Genomic DNA, 16510 nt, shown 5'->3' with positions numbered 1-16510 from the left:
CTGGAGCCCAGATCTTTTCTGTTTCTTCTGCTTCTTGGCCCTATAGGCATACTTGGGCTGGGCCGAGCCATCAGACCGACACGGGCACCAGGACAGCTCAGGGAACCTGCAGTAGAAGTGTTCCTGGGTCCTTCACTTGGCATCAGCCTGGCTTGCTTGCCTGAGGGTGGGGTCAGGGTCAGAGAGGGCTGAGGGCTGAGGAGATGGCACTATGGGAAGAGCTACTTCTGTCCAAGTTGCTGGGAGCTTTTGAGGCCCAATCAGGATGTGACTCCAGGAAGACCCTTGTCACTGTTCCCTGTCTGAGAATGTCTTCCTGCCCATCCCTGGCCGGAGTGCGTTAAGTAAGACTCTGTGTCTGGCTCGCTCTGGCTGAAGTGTAAGATCAGAGAGCTGGATCACTGTCAGTACTCACACATTTAACTACCATGGGCTGGTCATATACAACAGCCATGCTAATACCTGTTTCATGGAACAATGGTGACCATCACATGAGCCTGCAGATCATGGATAAAAGCAACATTATGAAAATGTATGTTCTTTTTCACAGTAAAGAAAACAATCAACAAAATGGAAAAAAAACAAAAAAAACTATGGAATGGGAGAAATGATTTGCAAACAATTTATCTGATAAAGGGTTAACATCCAAAATATGTAAGGAACTCATACAACTCAATAGCAAAAAAGCAACCTGATTAAAAAGTGGGCAAGGGCTTCCCTGGTGGCGCAGTGGTTGAGAGTCCGCCTGCCGATGCAGGGGACACGGGTTCGTGCCCCGGTCCGGGAAGATCCCACATGCCGCGGAGTGGCTGGGCCCGTGAGCCATGGCCACTGAGCCTGCACGTCTGGAGCCTGTGCTCTGCAACAGGAGAGGCCACAACAGTGAGAGGCCACAACAGTGAGAGGCCCGCATACCACAAAAAAAAAAAAAAAAAAAAAAAAATGGGCAAGTGACCTGAATAGACATATTTCTAAAGAAGAAATACAAATGGCCAACAGGTACATGAAAAGGTGTTCAGCATCACTAATCATCAGGGAAATGCAAATCAAAACCACAATGAGGGCTTCCCTGGTGGCGCAGTGGTTGAGAGTCCACCTGCCGATGCAGGGGACGTGGGTTCGTGCCCCGGTCCGGGAGGATCCCACATGCCGTGGAGCGGGTGGGCCTGTGAGCCATGGCCGCTGAGCCTGTGCGTCCGGAGCCTGTGCTCCGCAACGGGAGAGGCCACAACAGTGAGAGGCCCGCGTACTGCAAAAAAAAAAAAAAAAAAAAAAAAACCCCAAAAAACACCACAATGAGATAGCACTTCACACCTGTTAGGATGGCTATTCTCATTAAGAGAAGAGATGAGTATTTGTGAGGATGTAGAGAAAAGGGAACCCTTGTACACTGTTGGTGGGAATGTAAATTGGTACAGTCACTATGGAATACAGTATGGAGGTTCCTCAAAAAATTAAAAATAGAACTACCATATGACCCAGCAATTCCACTTCTGGAATATATATCCAAAGGAAATGAAATCAGTGGATTAAAGAGCTATCTGCATTCCCATGTTCATTGCAGCATTATTTACAATAGCCAAGATATGGAAACAACTGAAAGTGTCTGTTGACGGCTGAATGGAGAAAGAACATTTCACACACACACACACACACACACACACACACACACACACACTGGAATATTATTTTACCATAAAAAAAAAGGAAATTCTGCCATTTGCAGCAACGTGGATGAACCTGGAGGACATTATGCTAAGTGAAATAAGTCAGACACAGAAAGACAAATACTGTATGATTTCACTTATCTGTGGAATCTAAAAAAGTCAAATTCATAGAACCAGACAGTAGAACAGTGGTTGCCAGGGGCTGGAAGGTGGGAGAAATGGGGAGATGTTGGTCAAAGGGTAAAACTTTCAGTTATAAGATGAATAAGTCCTGGAGATATAATATACACTTAATAATACTGTATTGTATACTTGAAATTTGCCAACAGAGTAGATCTTTTTTAAAAATTTATTTTATTGATGTATAGTTGATTTACAATGTTGTGTTAATTTCTGCTGTACAGCAAAGTGATTCAGTTATACATATATGTACATTCTTTTGCATATTCTTTTCCATTATGGTTTATCACAGGATATTGAATATAGTTCCCTGTGCTATACAGTAGGACCTTGCTGTTTACACACCTACATATAATAGTTTGAATCTGCTAATCCCAAACTCCCATTCCATCCGTCTCTCATCCCCCTGCCCCCTTGGCAACGATAAGTCTGTTCTCTATGTCTGTGAGTCTGTTTCCAATAGAGTAGATCTTAAATGTTCTCACCACACACACACAAAAACAGTAACTCTGTGAGGTGATGGATGTATTAACTAACTTGATTGTGGTAAGCATTTCCCAATGCATATGTATATTAAACTATCATATTGTACATCTTTAAAAAATCATATTGTATACTAAATATATAAAAGTTTTATTTGTCAATCATATCTCAGGAAAGCTGGCGAGAAAATAAAAACTATCAGAAAATGTGTGTTCATTATTAGGAGTCTGTCCCTGAACACAGCTGAGAGGCTGGAATTTTACAGTGTAAGGAGTTTTCAATTCTGCGGGAACTCGGAGGCTTAGCTGAGTTGGCAATTGAGAGAAATTACTAGAAAAAAGGGGAGAGACTGAAAGAAAGGTCCAGCACTTTCCCAGACTGCACCTCACTCGGCAGTGTGCTGCGGTGTGACAGGTATGGGCTTAGGATTCAGACCAAATCAAGTCTCTCCATCCTGCCTTTCCCTCATTCAACACGTATCTGAGTGTCTGTCATGTTCCAGGAAATGACTCGCTGGGTGACCTTAGGGAGATAACTTTTTTATTTATTTATTTATTTTTTTTTTTGAGGTACGCGGACTCTCACTGTTGTGGCCTCTCCCGTTGCGGAGCACAGGCTCCGGACACGCAGGCTCAGCGGCCATGGCTCACGGGCCCAGCCGCTCCACGGCATGTGGGATCTTCCTGGACCGGGGCACGAACCCGTGTCCCCTGCGTCAGCAGGCAGACTCTCAACCATTGCTCCACCAGGGAAGCCCTAGACAACTTTTTTGAACTTCATTTTTTTCATCAGGAAAACTAAAAGTAACACACACCTCATCGGGGCTGTTTGAAAAATGAAATGAAATAGATAAGATGTAAATCATATATTCAGAACATCATCTCTGTATTTGAGCCTGTAGAGCACTAGGTCCCTGAGTTTCCACCCCGACTTGCTTCCCGATAAGACTGGGCAGCCCTGGCCCACACTTGGGCTGGGGCAGTGGATTGGCACCCAGCTTGTTTTGTCTCATGCAGAAGCATCTGCCAGGCATTCAGCACTGCCACCAGCTGGAGCAGAGAGTGGAAGCAGAAACGGCGTCTCCCAAGGCTGACTTAGCATGATCTGGACTGGTTAGTTGAGGGAAGCAGAAGCCACTCAAGTACCTAGTGGACCATCAAACTCATGCTGTTTGTCTCAGGGCAGTGTTTCCACCTCTCCTTAACTACCAGTAGCTAAGGTCTCTTCAGATGTCCTGTCTGCAGAGGGAATGGGCAAAGATTGCTTTCTCTTTGCTGCTGAAGGAACTTGTGCTCTATTTCTTCCACAGAAGAAACAGAATGAAGATGGTTCTTTCCCAGGAACCATCTGGGCTCACAGCCCTTCTCCTTGGGAAGGACTCCCTTAAAAATGATTCCAGGCATCCTGCCTTTCTCCCACCTATGGCTCATCCCCAGTCCTTCATCACAAGCAGCTAAAACTGGTACTGACCTGATTAAGCAGAAGAGGAATTAATTTATTAAAAGGACATTGGCAGGGCTAAGGAACCAGGGGCTGACCTGGGGTGAAGCTTCCAGGAATGCTATCCAGAACCATGCGGCAGAAGCAGCCTGATGGGGAGGCTGTTGATGCTGCCATGTATGTGCTGCCAGGAGCCCACCTGCCTGTGACTGTCCGTGTGGCCAGTCAAATGCTGCTGGCTGCGTTGGGCACGCAACCTTACCGCCACAGCTGACCCCCAAAGCAAGTCAGATGCCTCCGGTACTTACCCTTGAGAAACTGGTGGCGGTGCGTTCTCTTTCCTCATGTTTGTCCCCTGCAACTTAGTCCTGTCCTGGTGCCCCAACCAGTGAACTCCACACCACAAGCTTGTGACCCAAGTTTTCTAGCTTCCATCTGGAAAAAAACAAAACTCCTAAAGTGGCAAGTTTTCCAAGCATGAAAACGTGTCAAAAATAACCTCCCAAAGTGTGAAGTGTCCACTTTGTATGCTCTCCATGGGCTCTCATCATCTTCCTAGTCCTGTCTCTTCCCACCTGGTGGACCCAGGCCCTGGACCCTGTGTTAGAGCTGTGCCTGAGATGTTCTGCAGGGAAACATGAACCACGAGGGGCACAAGGGAATTCAGATGGGCCCCTGTGGACAGTGAGAAACAAGAGGATGTTGCCTGGGCTTGGGAACCCAAGACTTGGTTAGGGGAAGGGTGCCAGGGTGCGGAAGCCCTTTATTAAGCCCCTTCTTAACTAGACTCATAACGTGTTAGGCCTGGGAAGGCCTCGGAGGAGCATCTACTGAGGATCACAAATTCAAATGCCTGAAACGAGAAGCCAGGCAGGTAATAATGAGTGAAGCAGGCTTAGCAAAGGACTCCAGGGGATGGCTGCTCTGTAGAGAATGCCATTTTAGACATTAAAATTTTCAACTTTTAAAAAGGCGTGCCAATGTTGATAAGAGTCTGAAAGTGCTTTGCCTGGGTCGGAGTGAGGATGGGAAGTTGGCCAGCAGGAGCATAAGGGAACTTTCTGGGGCGATGGAAATGTTCTGCAGCTTGCTTTGGGTGCTGGTGGCTTGGTGTATACATTCATCAAATTAACTTCATCAAATAAATACCTGAGATCTGTGCGTTTTGTCATATTTTAATTATACCTCAAGTTTTTACTTTTGCTTGAGCAAATTAATAACGTCTATCTATAAAGTGATTTGGCACTCAGGCTACCTATTTGCAAACTTCCGCTCCAATCTGACGTCTTTATCTTACAGCTTAGGCATCAGAGCCCCTGACGGGGTAAGTGGTTTTCCCAAGCGCGCGGAAGAATCCTGACTGTCCAGAGATGGCCTGCAACTCCGCGGCCAAGAGTAGGATGACTGCCGCGTGGTCCAGCCGGCTGCCTCTCCGAGCAGACTCACTTCCCTGCCTTTGGAGCGGTGCCTGCACGCAGCAATGCTAACAGAGCCACTCCGCGGGCGGTCCCCAGAGGCAGGACAGACGTCTGCACCCGCCGGAAAGTGAGACGGTCATCTAGAGGCGCCGAGAGGAGCGGAAGTGGATGGAGCGCCAGGCCCCAAGGAGCACGGGCCAGGCGTGCAGATAAATCACGGACAGTAGCTGCACTGACCGTTCGGGATCGGCACTGAGTGCCAAATGCCGACGCAGGCAGCCAAGTTCTGGGAAAAGAAATCCGATCCGGGCGCGGCAGCGGTGGTACAAAGTGAGACCCAGCAGAGCAGGCGGGGAGGGGCTGACAGCCCCGATGGAGCCTCCTCTCGGGGCGGGCGCTCGGGCACTGGCTGAAGTCTTACCTGGTCCCCGCCCTGCCTGAGAAGGTACAGGCGTCTCCGCTCTACAGGAGAGAAAACTGAGGCTCACCGCAGCTTCACGGATTCATGTAAGGACTGAGGTGGGATTCCAAGCCCGGTCATCTGCTCTCCCCCACCCAGAGCGAGTAGGGATCTGCAGCAGTGACTCCAAGCCCGTCACAAAGCAGACGTGTTCCCGGTTTCGATGTGGGCGCTGCAACCGAGAGGAAACCCGGGGGAGAAATGGGTACGCGGGGTGGGGGTGGGGAAGTGCTGGGGCCTAGTCTCGGGGCCGCGCGACCCGCCGGGACCTTCCGGACGCACGGAGCCCGGCCCTACCGCCGGCGCCCGCACTGATTGGCGCTCGCGGCCGGCCTCCAGCTAGCTCACCTGCCCCGCCCAGCCAATCGGGGCCACCAGAATTGGGGCTGTCTCAGGGAGGGGGGTGGGCGATGCTGCTGGCTGGAGGCTGAGCCTCCCTCCCCGCCGAGTTCCCGCCTGGCCCGGCGCAGCCCCGAGCCCTAGCCGCAGGCTGCGTGCCCCTCGCCAGTTGCCGCGGCGCTCCGGGCTCCGCGCGCTTTAACGCAGCAGCTCTCGGTCGGAGCCGCCTCGCGTCTCCGCCGGCTGCGACGCGCCCCGACGGCGCCCGGAGGCGCCTTCCGACGCCGACGCCCCGCAGCCTCCCGCCGCGCCCGCCCTCGCCCGGAGCCCCGCATCCGTGCCGGCCCCGGGGAGCGGGTGGGCCCGGCTGGGGTGGGCCCGGCTGTGGCAGCCCCGCTGAAGCAGGATGTTCACGTCCAAATCCAACTCGGTGTCGCCCTCGCCGTCTCTGGAGCAGGCTGACTCGGACGCGCTGGACATCAGCACCAAAGTGCAGCTCTATGGTGTGCTGTGGAAGCGGCCCTTCGGGAGGCCGTCGGCCAAATGGTCCCGACGGTGAGTGCCCCTGCCGCGCCCGGTGAGGACCGCCGGGGGAGGGAGCCAGGGCCGAAGGACCCCCTACCAAACCCTTCATTACCGTCCTACCTCTGCTTTCCTTTGTGACCTTGGCCTCGGCCCATTTCACTCTACGCTGGCTCCTCCTGGAAGATGTGGATCCTAGCCTGGGCTGGGTCATCTCTGCCCGAGGCTGGTCGAGCTGGGGTGGGACCGCTGAGTTCTCTGCAGAATGGATTTAAGTCGGGTTGGGGAGAGTGGGTGTGGGCTGAAGAGCGTGGCCGTGGTAGGAGCCCATCTGGGTCAGATTGGGCCATACTCTGCTGCGGAGGAAGAAGCCCTGTCTCCAGCCAAAGATAGCCTCCTGGGGGCCCCACTGGGTTCCATCATCTTCACAACTCCCCTGCTCCAGGCTTCTAGAAGTGCACTTAAGGTGGGACATGGGTGTCCTACATCCCACCCCCCACTTCCGCCTACCCCCAACTGGTACATACACTAAGAGAGCTTCTGAAAGGCACCGGCCAGGAGAAGGGCCTAGAAGGCTCTGTGCCCACCCCTGGAGGAGTGATGCTAGGAGCCCCTCCAACTGTCCCTTGAAATGCATATATTTCAAGGGAGATGGGGCAGAGACTGAGGAAAGTGGGGGAAAGGATGGACTGGTCCTGTTAGAAGGATGGATCCCTTGGAAGGAGTGGTTGGGAAGGTCAGAGCAGCCTGGGTCTTTCAGCATCAGCTTCCTGGTCCCAACTCAGAGGCCACACTCCCCAGACATCAGTAGCTATTTTCCACTCATAAATGAGCCTGGAAGGTATTGGAGGAAGGGGGAGTTCACAGCCCTGAATTTGCAGGAAGCTCCCAATGCTGGTTTCAGGAGCAATGGGACACCTTCTGGACAAGCCCATCTCAGTTCTGAGGTTTTCTATGGAATGGCCTAGTGAACTCAGACCCTGATTGGCCCCTCCCTGGAGGCATGATCCTGCCCAGGAAACTAGGATTGTGTCTAGATGCCCCTTCCCAACCCACACTATGAGTCTGCCCCTGAGCAGGGGGGGCTTCATATGTTCCCAGGAACACAGTTCACGGAGACATGGTAGTGGTTGGTTCTGATGTTCTGTTTTGATGAATAATTTAATATGTCTGCAAGACCACAGAACAAACGGAGCTGTAGATGGTGTTTTACATACCTGGTTTCGTATACTTTTGTTAGTTCTGCTGGATTTCACTCTAGGGTTTAATGGGATGTAGGCTCCTTGAGTTCCTCCAAAGTTCAGCTTATCTCTGATCCCCTGAATGGAGGCCTGGGGCAGCATGGAGAGCATCTTGTGAGGGGTTTCCAGGGCTGTGCTGTCTGAGCTGCAGTTCCTGAGCGCCAGGAGCAAGCTTGTCTCTACCAGGGCGCCCGAGTGGTGATGGGAAGGCCGCTTATAAATTTAAGAACCATTAGCAGAGTGGCCCCATCACCACTTCTACCTCAGCTGCTCCAGGCAGCCCACACTCCTCCACTGGGTCTGGCTGCTGTCCTTGGTATTACCTCCAGACATCCAAGATGTCTCTTTCCAGGCATTTTCACCTGATTGCATCCCTAGTAAATGCTAGGGGTCTGCAACCCTCAGGTGTGGGGACCTGGCCCCTGCAGCTACAGTTGATTCCAGGGCTAGGAGGTGTTGGGGACAAAAGCTCCAGCTAAAAGCACAGTGATGGAGCCAAGGGGGCCTTGGAGAGCTGTAGTGCCCCCACCCCCAAGGAGCTCCACCAGTAACCCCTACAGCCACTCAGAAACCGTCCAATCCAAGTCAGAGCAGCATACATGCCCTGCAAAGTCAAGCCCTCCAGCCCCTTCCAAGGAGACTGTCACTTCTGTTCCCTTCCTTTGTGGGAATTCTGGAGTTGCCACTGTGAAAAGACTCCCCCTGCCCACTCTAGGCCTCTGTCCATGTTCACAGTTCTGGGAACACACCAGCCCCACACACACACACACACACACACGCACACACACGCGATTTAGCCTTGGATCAGCAACAGCCAGCCAGAGAGGGTCTGGGATGGGGGAGGCATGATGCTAAGCGTAGCTCCCTTTCAACGCCCAGCAGGGCCCCTGGGTCCCAGTTCCCCATCTGCGAAGTGCAGTCTGTGGACTCCAGCTAATTAGCAGCCGCAGGAAGGCCTGGAAGGGGCCGCTCAGGCCCGCCGCTGCAGAGCCTTGCCATTAGGGCGATCGATGCCCTGGGAGGGGGACAGCTAAGAGGAGGGGCCCTGGAAAGGCTCCCAAGCCACATAAATAACGAACGGGCAGGATGGCGGCGGCTGCGGCCAGCTGGGTTCTGTAAAACCTCTTCCGCTCAGGGTGTGTTTCGGGGCTGTGCCTCCAGCTCCTGGTGCCCCAGCAGTCCTGCCCTTCCCGGGGCGGGAAGGTGCCTTTGAGCTGAAGGGTCAGCTAGTTCTCCATGAACAACGAAAAGAGAAAGGAATCAAAAACATTCCTTAGCAGAGATAAGAGGATCTGGAAGAGGTGTCTAGAGGGCAAGGTGGATGACTCTGTCCTCCCCCTAACCTGTGAGCAGTGGAGATGCGGGTGCTCAGAGACAAGGAGGAAGGGAGTAGAGCATCTCTGCCTTGGCTGGTGTCAGCCCCGTGGTAGGGCTGGTCCAGCAGACAGGCCAGCTCTCTCTCAGGGCTTCATACTTTCCCCGGCATTCCAGTCCCTCTCCCAAATCCCTCCCAACACCTCCCAAGGCTGGAGCCCCTGATGAGGCGGGCCCAGCCCATTCCTTCCTGCAGCAGGAGCGTCCACACTCCCGTCCCTCCTCCCCCAGCCCCCCGGGTGTAAGGTGACTAGTGGGCCCTGAGCCTAGCCCAGCAGCAGCTCACTCTTGGGGAACATCGGTGGATCCTGCCTCAGGGAGCTGAGACTCACGGTGTCCACGGAGTGCCAGGGAAACCATGGAGACAGTGGCCTGATTTCCCAAATCTCAGGCCACAACCTGCGCAGGTGTGGAGAGGTGATCTGCGCAGTTAGTGGTCATCATACCAAAAAGACCTGGGGAGACTTTCTTCACACAGAGATTTGGGTCCGGGAGTTTCATCTTTGGCTCTGAGCACCGCTTCCTAAAGGTGACACTGCGGTACTGAGCTGTCCCAAAGGGCTGAGGGGAAGAGCTAGCATATCACCTCCATGCGCTAGGCTCTGCCTCACGCTAGTGACACTGGGATTTGATCTCACTTTCTGGCTCATGTAGCGTTTCTCACAGCTGACTGGGAGGTGTCCCCCCAGCACAGCTGCAGCATTTCTGCTTGTTCTGTCCCAGCTGGAGGGCGCCCGCAGGCCCCTCTTTTTCTAATCAACTTGTGTTCTCCAAACTTCTTTTAGAAGGACAGCATTTGGTGGTAGGCAGTGGCTAGGTGGCAGCGCAGGGATCTCCCCAGACCCCTCTGTCCATCGCACCCTGCCCCTTCTGAGGTGGTGGTATCGAGGTTACACGGAGTCCTTAGCTTAAGGAGATGGGTACGCTCTCCGGATCGCAGCACAGCTGTAAGATGAAATTAACACCCATTATTTCAGGCTTCACTGAGGTCCTGTGCTGATTCGCCTGCACCAAAGTTAAAGGAGTTGGTTGTGCCGACAAGACACACTTCTTCCTCTCCCCGCCCTCCCACGGAGCTGGCAGTGGAGGCTGTTGATGGCCTGTTTGAAAATGGGGGCCAGAACCCTTTCAGGCAATTCAACTTCCTTATGTCCAACACTTGGAAATATAAAGCCGTTTCTTTTGAGAGCAGCTGTGGCCGTTGGTGGCAGGTGAACCCATGCTTAGAGGCAGGACCTCTGAGTTCCAGTCCCAGCTCTGCCGGTGACCAGCGCATGACTCAGGCCGAGGCATGGCTGTGTCACATCTCGCTGGCTGGCAGTGTCTCATCCACAGAATGGAAATGGATCAAATTGTGGCTTTTAAACTCTGTTCCATGGTGATTCTGCAAGTGCCTCGACTCCACCACAGGGGGGCGGGGAGAGAAGGCGGGGCTCCAAGGCCCCTCCCATTTCACCCAGTGCCTTTGCACGGTTATCTGCTTGACCTAGTAAGCTCGTCTTCACTGTGTTGTTTGAAGAATCCTCACATGTTTTGGAGCCCCTTGGACTTGATGATCTCTTCCTAAACCCTAACTTGTCATCACCCATGTATCAATACGTCACAGGCAGGATTCCTCCTGTCCTGTCATCTCAGACCTAGAGCCAGGCAAGCGGCAGAGGCCAGGATGAGCATCCCCCGAGCATACAAGGCCACCCGGAAAGAATGAAAAGGGACACGCACTGAGGGCTGTGTCGTTTCTACCTTCCTTCTGTCACTTCTGAAAGGGACACTTCTGATAAGCTGTCCTTCCCTGGCTCTAGGGTTTACCTGGCTTCAAACCCCACACCCCCGTTCTCAGCGCCTGAGGGGCTCAGGGATGGGGGAGCCTGTGTGCTGGTTCTGTGCTGGACGTTTGTGCCCAGGGAAGGAGGGGCAGCCAGGCTGCGTATCCCGCCTTCCCGTGAAACGTAACCCATGGGCAGCTCGCACGTCCGCTGGGCTCCGGCTGCCCTCTTGAGAGTGAGACGTCTGGCCCAAGGTCTCATCCCACAGGAAGACTTGAGGAAGTGTAAAGCCTGCGCAGGGTTTCTGCTAATCCCCGAGGGGCTCTAAGCTCTTGTTTCCTTGTTTTTGGATGAATTGGCTGCCCAGTGTAGATGCTTCTTGTTGCACTAGCAGATACGGACCCCGGCTCGTTCCTCCGTCTTCGCGCCCACCCCACCCCCGCCACACAGATTCACCAGCCTCCACACAAGGTCTTTGGGGGTCTAGTAGACTGTGCTGAGGGGAAGGTTCGGCAAAGAGCAGGGTGGAGGAGGCATTTAAATCCCAGAGGTGCAAGCACCTAGCTGAGGGTCAGCTCCCTAGTTTCTCGAGCTTTCCAGGCACCGCATCTCACTAGCATCAGAGCTGGGATTGTTCACTGCTATCTCTTGACCCTGTAGGACCGGGGCTCGTGCAACTTCCCTGCATCCTCTCGCCTCTGCATTCTCCCATCACCCCTCCTCCCCACCGCCCTCCAGGATTTCCCCCAACTCCAAGTTTCTCTCACTCTGTGATGCAAAGCCCTTTCCAGCCCGTACGCCCACACTTGGCTTTTGCATCTCCAAACATTAAGGAGCTCGGGCAGAGTAGATGGGCCTTTCTTTGCCAGGACGCACCCAGCCTAGAAGGTACCTGTGGGTCTAAGTAACATTTTTTCCCTCACTTCCAGCTGGATCGACTGTGAGGCCTATGGGGCGCTCAAGCTCTGCTTGAGCCCTCGCCAACCTTCAGAGCGCTGAGGAGGGGAGTAAAGGTGGAGGCGTAGCTTAGGGAGGTTCCCTAGTTCAGCTTGGATTGCACCTGTGTCCACCCTGTCACCCGTGCTAGGGCCTGGCCCTCATGTCATCCCAGACTCTGCTCTCCCCACTCTTGTCTATTCAACAAGCCCTGCTGATTCTTATCAGCAGTAACCAATAACTCTGTTATAACCAATAACTCTAATCTGCACCTTTGCCGGGGTGTGGAGGCCTCAAAGCCACCGCCACCATGTCTACAACTGCAATTTGACCTCACAAGTGCCCTGTTTGAAACCCACTGGCAGCTCCCTTCATCTGCAAGAAGCAGCCCCACCCTCTCACAAGGACCACACGCCCCACCCTGATCTGGTCCCCACTTGTCTCTTTGACCTTGACTCACCCCCTACTCTCCCTCCTCCCACAGCACTGCCCACCCCTTTGGCACCTACCTGCCAGCAATGCCAGACATATTCCGATAACCTCGAACACACTATTCGTTGCATCTGCTGTTGCTTCTGTCTGGAATGCATCTCCCCTTTCCTCTTCCTCTCAGTTTCCTAGATACTCCTATTCATTCTTCCAAACCCTGCTCAGTTGTCACCTCCTCTCACTTGCCACTCCCTTGGCTGGACACCCAAACCATTTGTTGCTTACTGGTCTGTACTCTTCCGGTGTCTCATACAAACTTACCACGTCACAGGGTACCCTGGTGCTTTGTAATGATCCCAGCTCCCCACTTACCAGCTGTGTAAGCTGGGGCATGTTACTTAACCTCTCTGTTCTCCACTTACCTCATCTAGCTCACGTGAGGAATGAGTAGTTAACAAACATTCTGATGTTACTAAAACGGTGCCTGGCACAAACGAGGAGCTTGATAAGCATTGGGTAGTTCTCAAATTATTGATTTATACAACTCTCGCTCCTGCATTTGCTCCCTGAGGGCAGGAAATCATCAAGCCCCAGGGCCCAGGCTGTACCAGGTAATTCATTCGCGCTGTCTGACCTGAGCCGGCCAGGAGCTTACAATCACTTTGCAGAGAGAAGCTCTAAGAAGGCAAACAACGATGCCAGGTCTGAAGCCATGAGGAGAGACAAGTGCAGCGATGAGGGGCAGGCATCAGAGAGCACAGCACTCGAGAACCTGAGCTCTGTCAGCATGTGACGCAACCAGGTTTGTTTGCCCCACGCACAGCAAGCCAAGCACTGAGCCACCCAGGTTTACAGCAGAGGGAAGTTTTATTCACAAGGCAGCCAAGTGAGGAGACGGGAGAATAAGTCTCCCGGAAGGCGAGGAGCTTGGGGTATTTATGGTATAAACAAACAGGGTGGTCTGAGGCATGGGGAGAGGTGATTGGAGGGAAGGAGGTGAGGAAAGAGGTGTTCTGCGCAGGCGTATCTGAGTTACAGACTTCTTCATGGGACCCGTGTGCAAATTCCAGGTGAGTTTGGTATGAACCGTGGGGGAATTTGAGGCTGTGACGTCAAGAGGTCACCTACGGGGCAAGCAAGTCTATTCTGTGCAGACTGGGATCTGCCGGGTTGGGTCCCTCCGGTTTCAGCAGGTTTCGTTGTGTTACAAGCAGAGGGGTTTTAAAGAAGCCTTTCCCTTATCTGCAGTTCTGTAAGACAAGCTCGAGAGTTTCTGTGAGTCACCAGTTTCTGTTATGGGTTTTGAACCCTATGGGGCACAGTTTCAGTCCTCCCCTATCTTTTGATCCAATTCCTCAGTCTTGAGGGAAGAGGCCTACTTTCTGCTGTTAAGGGGCGAAGGCCTGCAGAGGATTTGAGCAATGGAATTGTTTTGCCTTTCATTGCAAACATGGGACCAAGGCTCTGGGTCTGGGTCTTTTCTTTTTTTTTTTTTTGGCGGGGGGTGGGGTGGTGGTCTGGGTCTTTATGTTGATTGGTCATCGTATGGATTAGAACTTGGGGCTTAAGCGTGCGTGGCAAAGAGCAAGTACAGAGTTTTAGCAAGAAGGAGTATAGGTCCTAGCAAGCACATACAAAATGACGGTTTAAGTAAACCCCTCAATTATCGACCTTATTCCTGATGGGATCCATAAGAAGATATTTCCCAAGAGATCGATCCAGGCTCTCGTGATGACCCTTGTTGGAGCCAAGTTGTCTAATGTTCTCTCAGTAGGTTTTAACTGCCAATGTGGTATTAATATACACATAACAGGAGCTACCGGCCACTCCACATATGCCCCTGTCTCTGCTGCAAACCTCGGCCTCTCAGCGTTTGGCTTGCTGCGCGTCAGGCAAACGAACCTGGTTCAGTAACAGGCAGACAGAGCTGAGTTCCCAGTTTGCCCTTTGCTAGTTGCTGAATCTTTCTGTGCCTCAGTTTCCTCACCAGTGAAATGGAAAAACAAACACCCCCATCTCTTAGAATTGTTATGAGAGATTTAAATGAGATAATGTCAATAAAACACTTAGAAAAATGAGTGTCTTGGTACCTCATAAATGCTCCTTAGTCTAGAGGTGAAAATACTTAAATTCTTTAAAACCAGAGAGAAGAGGCAGCCAGGGTAGACACTGACCCCCCCAGACACAGACTGACGCACACTCTCTGGGCTTCCCCACAGCACAGGGGCTGGACAGGGAGGCCCTGAGGGCTAGGACTGGAGGCAAAGCTTCACCCAGGACTGAAGTTGGCCTGGATAGAAGGGTGGGCCTTGGACAGGAGGGAGGGCAAATGCAGGAAAGTGCTGTGTGTTTGGAGGATGGCGAGCTGGCCAGCTGGGCTGGAGCCAAGAGCTCCCGCCAGGAGGAGCTTTTGTGAGCACAAATGGGAAAGGAGGTCAGGGGAGGCTGCGGCAGACATTGAACCTAATAATAATAAATAAAATAGTAGTAATAAAAGTAAACACTTAAGGAATATTTACCATGTGTCTCACAATGTTCGAAGTCTTTATGTGAACAAACTCATTTCATTATCCCGACAGCCCTAAGAGATGTACGTACTATTATTATCCTCAAGTTACTCTGGGGGACCTGAGACCTAGAGAGATCAGGGGACTTGCCCTGGTCACACTGCTGGTAAGTGGCAGAGCTCTGACCCTTGGCTACCCAGCCTTAACACCTACTGTCTTTGGCCCATCTGTTTCCTGCCCAGGTGCTGGCACGAAGACCAGAGTAGCTCCCAAGACAGTGTGGTGTGGGTGTAGAAGCAGGGGCTGTTGTCTTTGGGTTCCAGTCCCAGCTCCACCTCTGCCCTGGCTGTGTGACCTTGCATGTGTTACTTCACCTCTAAGCCTCAGTTTCCTCATCTGTAAAATGGGAGCAAAAAGCCCTACCTTCCAGGATTGTTACATGGATCCAATACTGATACGTACGTTCTGCATGGAAGCCAGTACATGAGAACAGCTAAGTAATCAGTGACTATCTCCGACCCTTACTCAGCCAGCCCAACTCTGCAAGGCCCAGAAGGAGGCGGCCCCTGGCTTGCAGTCAGAATGAGAGGCCTGGGAGTAAGGGGACTTCGGAGAAAGGAGCAGGAAGAGGAAGTGGCCTTCTGTGCAGGGGCACTCAGGCCCTGGGCCCCCACCTGCTGAGGTGAAGCCTGAGTCATCAGCTGGAGCAGTGGGCAGGCACTGAGGCGGAGTTATAAGCAAAGCCAGCCCTTTGGGTCCTCGAAGTGTGCTTGCCAAATATGCCCTTTCTTGGGCCATCCTCTTCCTTGCCAGCCAGGGAGTCACCCTCCTCCTCCAGGTCCGTGCCGGCTCCCCTCCCTCTGACCCTCACCCCTACCCAAACCAAACCGACAGCAGCTGCAACAGGGCCAGTCTTGGCACGCATGGCGCATGGGCCCTTCACAGCCCCTGCAGCCATGGGGGCCCTGAGGCCTGCTGAAGTCTGGCTGGCGTGGAACAAAGGCTACCCTGGACATCCGTTTTCCCCTGCCTCTCTGTGCCCTCCTTCAGAGGGCAAGGGGAGGAGGGCCGTGACATCTGGGGACACATCCTGCGTGGCAGACAAGTGCGGAGGACTTTATGGGCCTTTATCCGCCGGATCCTTTCTTGCCCCTCTTGTGGCCACTAATGGATCCCTGTGCCTCCCCCCCTCCCCGACACTCCCCGCCAACAATCTGTTCTCAGCCCAGCAGCCAGGCTGAACCTTTTGCAGTGTGAGTCAGATCATGTCACCCCTCTCAGAACCCTCAGTGGCCGTCCCTCTTAGAGGAAAAACCAGCCTCTAACAACTAGCAGTCTGACTTTCAGCGGGTTGTGTCACCTTTCTGCTTCATTTCTGCCCATAGAAACGCAGACACCTGCCTCATAGGATAATAGTGAGTATTAAATGAATTAGCAGAGGTAACTGCTTGGAATAAGGCATGGCTTGGGATAAGTGCTAAGTGAACATTAGCTTTATCATTAATGTTATTACAGTAGCCAACAGGCTCTTACACAATCTGCTTTCTACCTGGCTCCCTCTGCTGCAGCCATGCTGCAGCCTCAGTTCCTTCCAGAGCCAGGCACACTTCCGACCCCAGGGCCTTTGCACCTGCAGTTCCTCTGCCTGGAACTAACCTCTCCGCAAATATTACCTTCAGGCTCTTCCTGGCCATTCTGTTTAATATCAAAACCTCCCCAACTCACCCCTCACCCCGTAACTTACCCTG

General features: G+C 52.8%; 1 protein-coding gene and 1 long non-coding RNA gene across 4 annotated transcripts in view; one reads left to right on the top strand and one right to left on the bottom strand.

Annotated features, from left to right (window-relative positions):
• Window positions 1-2057: 2057 nt before the first annotated feature.
• Window positions 2058-5736, bottom strand: LOC137221865 (uncharacterized). The gene is made up of 3 exons (XR_010942190.1): window positions 5610-5736; window positions 4079-4205; window positions 2058-3154 (listed from the first exon to the last, which is right to left on the bottom strand). It is a non-coding gene; the product is annotated as an uncharacterized lncRNA (long non-coding RNA).
• PLEKHD1 (pleckstrin homology and coiled-coil domain containing D1) overlaps window positions 5190-16510 on the top strand; it is a 35559-nt gene continuing 24238 nt past the window's right edge. Inside the window, exons 1-3 of one of the 3 annotated variants that reach the window (XM_067732224.1) lie at window positions 5190-5633; window positions 5748-5853; window positions 6445-6542. In XM_067732224.1, the coding sequence (XP_067588325.1) occupies window positions 5812-5853; window positions 6445-6542 (140 nt within the window). In that variant the 5' untranslated portion in view covers window positions 5190-5633; window positions 5748-5811. Of the gene's footprint in view, window positions 5634-5712; window positions 5854-5911; window positions 6543-16510 lie in introns of those variants that run through there. The other 2 variants (XM_067732214.1, XM_067732209.1) reach the window with 2 other exon arrangements.

This window comes from Pseudorca crassidens, chromosome 1 (assembly GCF_039906515.1).
Source record: "Pseudorca crassidens isolate mPseCra1 chromosome 1, mPseCra1.hap1, whole genome shotgun sequence".
Lineage (NCBI taxonomy): Eukaryota > Metazoa > Chordata > Mammalia > Artiodactyla > Delphinidae > Pseudorca > Pseudorca crassidens.
Note: the sequence above shows the minus strand (reverse complement) of the source record. Positions and strands in the feature narration are given on the sequence as shown.